We start from the raw sequence: 11045 nt of genomic DNA on the forward strand, positions 1-11045 counted from the left end.
GCTGAAAGAAGACAAAGATGAAGAGTATTTGAAAAAGGTTTTCCATTCATTTCAATGGGAAAAAAATTATTAAAAAAAACTTTAAAAACTTGAAAAATATGAAAGATATGTAAAAGTTCAATGGATCCGCGCTGAGTCTGAAAAAGCTGCACGTTTTAAAATTTGAATGATTTCAACAGCTTAAAGTATGTAGGACTAGTTAAGTGCTGAAAAACACAGGGAAAAATAATATAAAATAAAATAATAATAAATAATAAAATAATATTATAATTATATAATAATAATAATAATAATAATAATAATAATAATAATAATAATAACTAAAAAAACATTTCCAAAAGAAAATGCACAGTGAATGCTTCCACGTTGAAGGTATTGCTGAAGAACTGCTGAAAATAGCATATCTGAAAGTAGCTTAACCTAAGCCTAAAGTATAGATGAATGTATCTGAACAGAACTGGGAGTTGTTTAAACAGAGCTGAATATTTTTAGAAAAAGCTGAAGCAGTTGAAATCATGGAACGTGAATGAAGGAAGTATGTAAAGGATTGCTGAATTTAATGAAATATAGCTGAATGTATCAAAATAGGTAAAAAGAGCTCAAGAGCTGAAAGAATAGTTGAAAGTTGTGGAAACATTTAAAACAGCTGCAGCTTTACATTTTGAAAGGTTGCACCATTGGAGGAAGCATGTGCAGGTAATTGCTAAACAGTAATATAGTCTCATTAACTAATCATAAGCAACCAGTCAAAAGCAGAAAATGTGCTATTTAGTCTAAGATTTGGATTGGTGCTTTTATTTTGAAAGGATAGGGAGGAAGTGTTTGCCTATTTACTAAACTGTAAAATAGTCATATAATAAAGTCATAATGAACTAGTTGAAGGCAGAAATATTGCTATACAAAGCTGAAGATCTGAATTTGTGCTTTTATTCTGAAAAGTGTGTGTGGTTAAATGCTAAAGTGTAAAACAGTGTGAATGACTAGTCACAAATGACCCTTTTATAATATAGCTGAAAGTTACTGATATATTAAATACATAGCTGAGTTTATCGGAAGGAAATCAATGTAGTTATATTAAGAACTGAATGCATAAACATGCCTCCAATTGGAATCAAAACTAGATCTCCTACTCCCGAGTCAAGGACTTATACCATTGAGCCACAGGATATGAATGGTGTATTAGAAAAAGCTGAAGCAGTTGAAAGATTTTCTACGAAAGCTAATGAGTTTGACTTATGCTTTAATTCTGAAAGGATTCGGGGGATGTGTGTGTTTAACTGTTAAAGAGTGTGGGTTTTTAATAGACTGTAAAATATTTTAATTAACTTTTTTTAATTAATCAGTTGAAATATTACTGAAACTACCTGATAAGGTAAATATATAGATCTGCAAAGAAAATGTGCACAAACAAAAACAGTGTTGTGTACACATGACTACAGACCTGTAAATCCTTTTTCTGAATTTTGATGAAAGGCCTGTTCTAGTCAGGTTTTAAAACTAGGAAGCAAATAACCCAATTTATCTAGGAAATACAAATATTTATGTTATAATGTGATTGCATAAACATGGCTCAGATGGGAATCAAACACAGATCCCCACTCCAGAGTCAAGAACCTACACCGTTGAGCTACAGGACATAATTGCTGAAAGACCAGTTAGCTGAAGAGCTTCCTTCAGATGGAAAGAAATGTTTAGTAATTTTAACACATTTATTTTATTAAACGAAGACTTGAATGTTGCAACAGTCTTAAATGTGTAAACCTAAGAGAAATATAAATATAAAAATGTAAATATTTCCATACAGAACCATGCATCGGTCATTGCAATGGTCACTCTTTCTCACACCAGCTTCTGTTAGGGTGCCAGAAATACTCACTATTAATACAACAATACAAGTATGGGTAAATATTAGTGACGGGTCCGGCAACACCGATGCGTCGGCGCCTGCGTCGAGCTCTTAGAGCGAAACACTGTGTCGGTGCGCGTATCGCGTTGGGAAAGCACGTGACCGATACAGTTCCTGTCTGACGCGCCAGACTGTGTTTATAAGGAAGCGCATGTGTCGGGATGCATCTGCCGAATGGAATCCCTGAGCGTTTGCCGTTCATCGTCAAATTCATCTATAATTCATCTCATATCGGAAAATAAGGTTTCTTTTTTGATTTAATTTTATAATAAAGTGAAAGTGTATTATTAAAATAATTAATTAATTTTAAAAAGTTTTCACTTGATCTATCTGAATTCAGATTAATTTCCAAAGTGACTCTTTACTAATCATATTGTTTTATGCAGGTTAAATTTCGACAATAGAACTTTCCTATTTAAGCAAAACCACCTCACAGTGTGTTGACCCCAGCAACACTTCTAGACCCCAGATTTAAATCACTCCGCAGTTCCTCCAAGTGTATTGAGGCCGTCAGTAGACTGCAGTCAGAACAGCAGCTGTCTGCACCCTCTTTAGGCATGTTATTCAGCATTATTTGTTTCTTGTTGTTTGGAAATGGTACACTAAAATGGCAGTGTGTTGTTTCTAGATAACCTTTGGCAAGATCTCCTCATTGCAGTGGGCAGAGAGACCAAATTTGTTAAAAAAAACAAACAAAAAAAAGGCATCTTCATTCACAACATGTTCACTTAGATTTTTACATTATGATACACTTTATCGACTGTATCTAAAAATATAAATTTTAAATGTAAATGAAGATATGAAATAATACTATATAACATACAATGGCTTAAATTATAATATTGTATATATTAAGTCACAAAATCAGTGTCAGATGAGTCCGTCAACTAGGCTGCCTGTAGGGAGTTTTAATGTCCAGCAGGTGTCAGTATTCAGTGACACAGTATCGGCACAGTATCAATACAGTTTTGCAATGTATCAAAACGTTTCATGACGCCTCATCTACCCATCACTAGTAAATATACCTATATAAGAAAGATCAGTTAGTTTAAAAAAGCTGAATGTGTACACCTGTTCTTATCAGGAATGGACAGTCTAGACACTGTGGACACTGAGCAGTAGAGAGTTTGAGCAGCAGAGGTTGACCTGTCAATCAAAGTATTACTGAGCTCAATCTCTGACCTACTGCAGCTCAGCCTTTGTCATGGAGACAGCTCTCCGAAGGTAGGAAACTCCACAGATCAGCTAAATAAGCTGTAGTGAAGCCGATTCCCCCCCTCCTTCATAGGCTTGTTATAGCAAAACCTTAAGGGTTATCACAAATATAACTTCACTTCATGAATCCCAAGGCTTCAATGAGCATTATTTTAGCACGTTATAGTAACCCATGGGGGGGCTTAAGGGTAAAGAAGCCGTTCTTGTGTTTGTAGTGTTATAGTTAAAGTTAGCATTTAAGTAATGTTATAACTTTAGTGAAATTAATTTAGCCTTTTGTTCATGTGTGTTTGTGATGTGTTCTTGTTGTTTTATGTTCTGCACCCTGAGGGAAGAGAGTGTGCGCGGGAGTGACCCTCAGGGCGCAGTGATATGTTGGATGTGTGAAAAATAAATTGGGTTTGTGCTCTGATAAGGGAGTACCCAAAAATAGACAATCTCTTCTTGTCCCTCCAAATCCACAGAAATATCTGGGGTTGTGCAGTGCATGAGACGCAGATATTATAGATAACATAGCAATTAACTGCACAATTACACAAGAGCTCTCAGCTCTCGCTGAGTATTTAGCAAAGACTTGAATGTTACAATAGTTTTAAATGTGTAAACGTAAAGCAAGTGTTAATATTATACTGTATTACAAAATCTTGTTAATTATTATGTCTGTAAGTGAAAGGACAAAGCAGAAAAACCTTATCTGATAAAAAAAAAGCTTACTTAAAATATTATCATCGAACAAAAAGCTGATATTTACAACAGATTTTAGGTTGCAAATCTGGTATAGATGTAAAGAGTCTAATGCAAAGGTCATTCAGCAATCATTGCAAGCCAGTTTCTGTTATGGTGCATTACCCATAAGGCATTAAGCTATAAATTTGCACATATATAATTTGCTTATCAGTAATATACACAGAGCTGTTGTGGACACTGAGCATTAGGAGTTTGACTTCTCAGTCAATCTGTTACTGACATCAATCACTTATCTACTGCAGCTGCGGTGTTGCCATGAAGACGGTGCTCCAAAGACAGAAACCTCCACAAATCAACCCAATAGTTGCAGTGAAGCTGATTTGCACCCCTGCTTAAGTAGCTCGTTACAGCAAACCCATAAGGGCTATCAGAAAAATACCTTCACTTAATAAACCCCAAGGCTTCAGTGTGAGACTGGTATGAGTGAAAATTGTGTCCACAGTCGCAATTTAAAAATGCCGATCCTCCGCGACTCTCGCCCGAAGTCAGCAAAACTTTTCCATTGAAGTCTATGGGAGGATTTCTGGAACTCTCTGCGTGTTGAGGCAGATACAGACTAAGGTATAGGTCTGATGACTTAACCAGACACATCATTAGAAAGAAGACAAGTATGACTAAGTCTTAGTTAAAAAAAATATGTTTGTAGAGTGAAAACTGTGGCTGTAGTGACAAGTTAAAGAGAAAAGTTCTGTCTGTAAAGTGTGCTGTCACACTTTAACTGTGACGTCACGCACTCTAGCTCATGCAATACACACTAATGGAACAGCTGAGAATTCCTCTTAACTTGCTTAAGAAATGCATTTCCTGCTTTTTTTACATTTTGAAAACGTAAATTTTCTCATCCAATGGAGAAAGACATCTACTACTCTGAGACCGTGTCCCAGGTGTCGTCACACTGGTAGGAAGTTCTCCTTGCAAATTCAGAACCACCACCCCCACAATGATCTCGAACCAAAACTGGCCTTCCGCCATTTCCCCCCCTCTCACTCACTGTGAACAGACAAGCACGGCAGCGCCAAAGTCCTCCCATAGAAATAGTTCGGTTCTTGGGTTTCTCTTCACTTTACCAAGGGATCAACAAGTGACGACTTTGTGGGTCACTTTTATTTTTAACGGACCGGTGCCAGAAACACTGTCTCAGCATTTATACCTATGTGAAAACGAGGGTGCGTACAATGCTGGATTTGTTTCACGGCTCCTGTTGGAAAAAAAAGTATCTATTCCTACAGTCCGTCATTCTTTCACTGAAGTAAGTACATGCTTGATATTTATAATGTTTTAAAATGTTAGTTTGTCTGTTTAAAATGTGTCAGGGCTCGCAGGGAGTGGACAGGAGTGAAGGACCCAAACGCACAGCTCGGGAGACAAACTTAGAATAAGCCAGGTTTATTTGGCATAAAGACGGCAGGCAAAACAGGAGTCGGGCAGGGAATTGTCAGAACCAGGAAACTCAGGATTCAAGCAACAGGCAAGGACGAGGCAAACAGAGTCAAAAAACAGGCACAGGTCAAAACCTTCAACTTACTTTGAGTTGGCTGGGAGACAGACAAATCGGGTGCTCGATAACAACAAACTGGCAGAGAACAAAGGGACGTGCAGGTGCTTAAATGCAGGGAGGTGATTGATGACGAGACACAGCTGGTGATGACATGACAGGAGACAAAGGTGAACTAGGCAAGACAGGACAGAAGCGGAAGTGCATGAAAATAAAACAGTAAGTAAACACATGACTTAGTGAACCAAACTGAAGCAGACAGGAACCAAGACCGGGAACAACAAAATAAAGCAGAAAATGAACATGACAAACCAGAAAACCACAGGAACAGCCCAGGTTCATGACAGAACCCTACCCCCAAGGGCGTATCCCAGACACCCAAAAAAAACACAAACAACCGAGCAGGGAGGGCGGATGGAAAGCCAACCTGCGTAGGACACCAACAGGGCGGGCGGAGGGCGGACTGGAGGAGGGCACAACAAGAACCCTCCTCAAAACAAGACTCACACCAGGAACAGACCAACAAGGAAAAACCCACCCAATAACAAAAAAATGGTTCAGAGTCCAACACACCAGCGTACACAAGTCCAAGGCACAGAAACAATCAGTCCAAACTCTCCCCTCTCACAGAGGGTGAGGATGAGGGGAGATCCTGCCCAGCAGCCGCTGGCCAGATCGGCACCCCCAGTGCCCAAGAGCTGAGCCAACGTCCAAGGAGGCCCACGTCTAAACAAGACGCCTCCGATGGCCCAACAGGCAGGAACAGCGATGTCTTCCAGACGGGCGAGACTCCAGGAGGCCGAGGGCTCGAGGCGATCGGTGACGACAGAGACCGTACCGTCGTCCTACAGGCGGGGAACCGCCCCAAAGGCAGGACCGCCGGGGTGGCAGACGACGCAGGAGGCAGCGCCACCCCCGCGGCAGGCTGCGCCAAGGGCGAGGCCACCAGTCCGGCAGATGAGATGAGGACCGACGTGGAACCAGCGACGAAGACAGAAGCGGCGTCAGAGCCGGGACCAGAGACGAAGACAGACATGGAGCCAGAGCCGGGACCAGAGACGAAGACAGACGTGGAGCCAGAGCCGGGACCAGAGACAAAGCCAGGACCAGAGCCGAAGCCTGACGTGGAGACGAAGCCGGGACCAGAGACGATCACAGGATCGAAAGCGATGACAGACGTGGAGACGGGGCCGGAACCAGAGAAGAAGCTGGGACCAGAGACGGAGACAGACGTGGAGACGGAGACAGACATGGAGACGAGGCCGATGCAGCCCCCGATGCAGACGTGGCCGGAGCCGGACCACCAGGAACCGATGCAGACGCGGCCGGAGCCGGGCCACCAGGAGCCGATGCAGATGCGGCAGGCGCTGGGCCACCAGGAACCGATGCAGATGCAGCAGGCACCGGGCCACCAGGAACCGATACAGATGCGGCAGGTGCCGGGCCACTAGGAGCTGAGGAACGACCCTCTCCTGGAGACCGGCAGGAACTGCAGCGGAAGCTGCAACAGGAACGACCCCCTCCTGGAGGTTGTGGGGAACCGCAGCAGGCGCGACCTCCTCCTTGAGGTCGTGGGGAACCGCAGCAGGAACTGCGGCAGGCGCGACCTCCTCCTGGAGGTCGTCGAGAACCGCAGCAGGAACTGCGACAGGTGCGACCTTCCCGAGGCCGACAGGAACTAGAATGGCGTCCTCGCAGGAGCCGACAGGAACAGGAACTAGAACGACCACTTCAGGGCCGACGGGAACTGGAACTAGAACAACCTCCTCAGGGCCGACGGGAACTGGAACTAGAACAACCTCCTCAGGGCCGACGGGAACTGGAACTAGAACGGCATCCTCGCAGGAGCCGACAGGAACAGGAACTAGAACGACCTCTACAGGGTCGACGGGGACTGTGGTCCTTACCGGAGCCGGCAGTGCTGCTCGTGGACTCCTCACTGGAGCCGGCAGTGCTGCTCGCGGACTCCTCACTGGAGCTGGCAGTGCCACTCGCGGACTTCTCACTGGAGCCGGCAGTGCCGCTCGCGGACTCCTCACTGGAGCCGGCAGTGCCGCTCGCGGACTCCTCACTGGAGCCAGCAGAAAAAGGAGTCGAGACCTGGTTTGCCGGGGGGCAGCAAAGCTCAACGGGGCAGAAGCTGGGCCTGACTGGGCTGGAGCTGGGCTTGACCGGGCAGCAACAGAGGTCAAGGCAGGTGAAGAGCCTGTGGTGTCTATAGGCTGAGGCACAGGGGTTGGCGCGGACTGGAGCACAGGGGCTGGCGCGGACTGGAGCACAGGGGCTGGCGCGGACTGGAGCACAGGGGCTGGTGCGGACTGGAGCACAGGGGTTGGCGCGGACTGGAGCACACGGGCTGGCGCGGACTGGAGCACAGGGGCTGGCGCGGACTGGAGCACAGGCGCGTTGATGAGACAGGGTTGGACGACCGGTGCAGTGGGGTTCAGACGGGGCATGGTGCTGTGGCAGGAGCAGGCTGTGGTGCTGTGGCAGGAGCAGGCTGGCGCCGTTGCCGGAGCAGGCTGGCGCCTCGGCTGACGAAGTGGCGACTGGAACCTCGGCCAACAAAGTGGCGACTGGAACCTCAGCCGACGACGCGGCTGTCCAACCTCGGCTGACGGAGCAGCGACTCAGAGAACGGTGGCGGAAGCAGCTGGTGACTCGCGGGCGGACGGCGCTCATCGAGCGCATCTCAATTCTGCCTGCAGCGTCTGGAGTCTGGCGAAAAGCGCCCTAACCCCAGGGTAGTGGAACCACCAGTGCTTCTCCTCAAGAATCTCCACCGCCAATTTCACCACGCGGAGCCGCGCCTTCACACCGGAAGCCTCCGCGTACTCCTTAGCGAGCTCCGCGAAGCACCAATGGAGATCTTCCGGTAATCCAGGGCATGAAAACGGCATGGTGAGGGAAAAAAACAAAAAGCAAGTGTCCCGTAAAAAATAACACCGGGCGAGGAAAAAAAACAAAAACAAAACAGAACACCCGTCTAATACGGCTGGCTGGGTCCGAGTCTGGCCAGTTTGTACTGTCAGGGCTCGCAGGGAGTGGACAGGAGTGAAGGACCCAAACGCACAGCTCGGGTTCATGACAAAATGTAGTAACCTATGTGTGAGGCAAGTTACTAGCTAGCTATGCTAACGGCTACAGCCAGTCGACCGAGCCTTTGTCCCCTTCAAATGTGCTCATGTGGGCTCCTGCAGCCACACACCTGTATGGAGAAAAGCTAATGATTATCGGCATCGAGCGGCTACAGGCAGGGAGTGGTGGGTCTAGCTCGCTGTAGTAAGTACGTGCTTGATACTTGCTATGTTGGTTGGTCTGTTTAATATGTAGTAACCCACATGTGAGGCAAGCTAATGGCTATCGGCATTGAGCGGCTACAGGCAGGGAGCGGTGGGTTTAGCGTCTGTCCTTTTTCTGAAATCGCATACACCTGCGGGGAACAGCTGATCGTTATCGCCTTCCAGCGGCGACAGGCAGGAAGCGGTGGATCTAGCTTGCTGTAGTAAGTTTGTGCTTGATACTTGTGATATCTAAATATGTTAGTTGGGTCTGTTTAAAATGTAGTAACCCACATGTGAGACAAGCTAATCGCTAGCATTGCTAACGGCTACAGCGAGTCAACCGAGCCTTTGTCCCTTTCAAATGTGCTACTCTGAGTTGGCGCAATCACACACCTGTGTGTGTGATGGGCCTTCGATCGGTGACAGGCAGGAAGCAGTGGATCGAGCTTTTGTCCTGTTGACATGTTCTGCCGCTCCTATTTGTGTGTATGCGTTAGCCGTTAGCATGCTGTTAGGCCTTTGCACTTTAGAGCTACAGCTGGTTGATCACTACAATAAGAAAGTGCAGATGAACGCGGTTATGTTTGTTATTACCCCGTCCTGTGTCACAGCCTAAATCAACTTGTGATTTGGGGTTATGTCATTGTTCTATCAAATTCTAAGATGATTAGTTGGAATGATAACTGTGTTGTGTTGCAAGCTTAGTTGCTAATTAGTCACATCTCTACAATAACTGCTGCTTATCTGGTCAGTAACCTATAGCTTGTACCATAGCCATTATATTTGTAGGACCAATACAATTTACAGTAAATGTAACAGTCTTTTCTATACTGTAGGGAGGCACATCCCAGTTGCCCACATGCAAGGAGGCTGTCAAACAGAGAAGTCACTGCAGACTGTTGGTACACAGACATCTGCTGCCCAGCTCAGGAGTGAAGGTATGTAAGTTTGTATGTACCAACAGTAAGATAGGCAATAGAAGATTTTAATTGGTATATACTGTTTAGATTTTATATTTGAATTGTAACAACTGTTTATCTGTTGTTTTAGCACAGACAGGCCTGTCCTCTTGTTTGGTTTAATTTTTTGTCTGGTATTGTGTGTTCTTACATTAGAGAAGGTTTTGACCTACATAATACTGAACATTTCACCAATCTACAATTCTGATTGCAGTACCTTTTGTTTTGATGAGGTGATGGTGAAGACAGCCACAGCTTCCATCTGGTAGAGGACTGCTTCCGCTCAGTCTTCCAAATAGTGATGAGAACAAGGATCGCCACATCTCCCTGTTTACCCTACTTTCATGCATTTCGTCTGCAAAAGCTTCTGTCCTCAAACCCCCAGACTTCTTAATTAACCCAATAACCTATACTTTGCACATTGGAGTGTGAAGGTAACAGTTTGTTCTAGCTTTGGAGTAGTTGTGCATTTTTTTGGTTGACAATAAAGTTGGCTTTAACTATTATCTATTTCACTGAACTCTGGTTCTGAAGGGAAAACATCATACAATGAGTGTTTTAGTGTTTTATCCATCAGGAAACTCTGTCTTCATCTACAACCCAAGCATGAAGTGATGGCAACTCCGATTCTTCACCCCAGGAATCCTCAGCACCAGCTCACTATCCTCTGTAGACTAGATACCTGTAACAATTTCAGATAGAGAGACATATTACTGTCAGATTTATCAAGAATGACAAAAAACATAATTAAAAGCAGTAAAAATACGTCAGGTCAATATATAATTTGAACCAATGCTTTTTGTTCCCAGGTAGGTCATGCAGTGATTGCTCTAAATATTAATACACATTTTATAAATAAAATTATGTCAGAGCAGCAGCACAAGTAAGACAAAAACAGTGAAATGTGTAAATGTAAAATGTATTTATATTATTTCAGTTATGCTCTCAAACTTATTTATTTGTATAATGTAAGCTAAAGTAGTGTTATCAACGAGAGTTTTCCAGGTAAGTCGTGTTGTAATTATTCAAGCTGCACAGGCCATTTAGCATACGCATTAGCAATCGCTAGTCGCTTTGCAAATTACATAAATCAATTAAATTGAAGTAAATGCGACATTACCAATGAGACACATCTTGCATCAGCCGAAATGTGGTGACTTCAACAGCCTCCTCTTCAGCTTCAGGGTCAGATTCAGGATCGTAGACGTATGGCTCTACTATGCTACCGGATCAGCTGGCTATTGTCGTGCAGTCCTGTAGTGGGTCTTCTTCTGTGAAGGATTGCGGTGGATTGCATTCTCAATGTCGCACTACTGCCACCTATTGTATCCTAACTGTACCGTGGCTCGTATCCATGAAGCCAATTAAAAAAAAAAAAAAAAACAAAAAAGGTATGCGCTTCCGCACATAGGTGTGGTGAGCAGCTTCGCTTGTGACAC

General features: G+C 44.6%; 1 protein-coding gene across 1 annotated transcript; it reads left to right on the forward strand.

Moving 5' to 3' along the window:
- Positions 1-5908: 5908 nt before the first annotated feature.
- Positions 5909-10112, forward strand: LOC129604812 (protein TsetseEP-like). The gene is made up of 2 exons (XM_055512728.1): positions 5909-9585; positions 9821-10112. Exon 1 carries the CDS (start codon positions 6326-6328, stop codon positions 6812-6814), a length of 489 nt encoding a protein of 162 aa, XP_055368703.1. The 5' UTR covers positions 5909-6325; the 3' UTR covers positions 6815-9585; positions 9821-10112.
- Positions 10113-11045: the final 933 nt, after the last annotated feature.

This window comes from Betta splendens, chromosome 11 (assembly GCF_900634795.4).
Source record: "Betta splendens chromosome 11, fBetSpl5.4, whole genome shotgun sequence".
Taxonomy (NCBI): Eukaryota; Metazoa; Chordata; class Actinopteri; order Anabantiformes; family Osphronemidae; genus Betta; species Betta splendens.

Excerpts from the sequence above, each read along its gene's own strand:
- LOC129604812 (XM_055512728.1), top strand. The coding sequence starts at position 6,326 with ATGAGGACCGACGTGGAACCAGCGACGAAGACAGAAGCGGCGTCAGAG.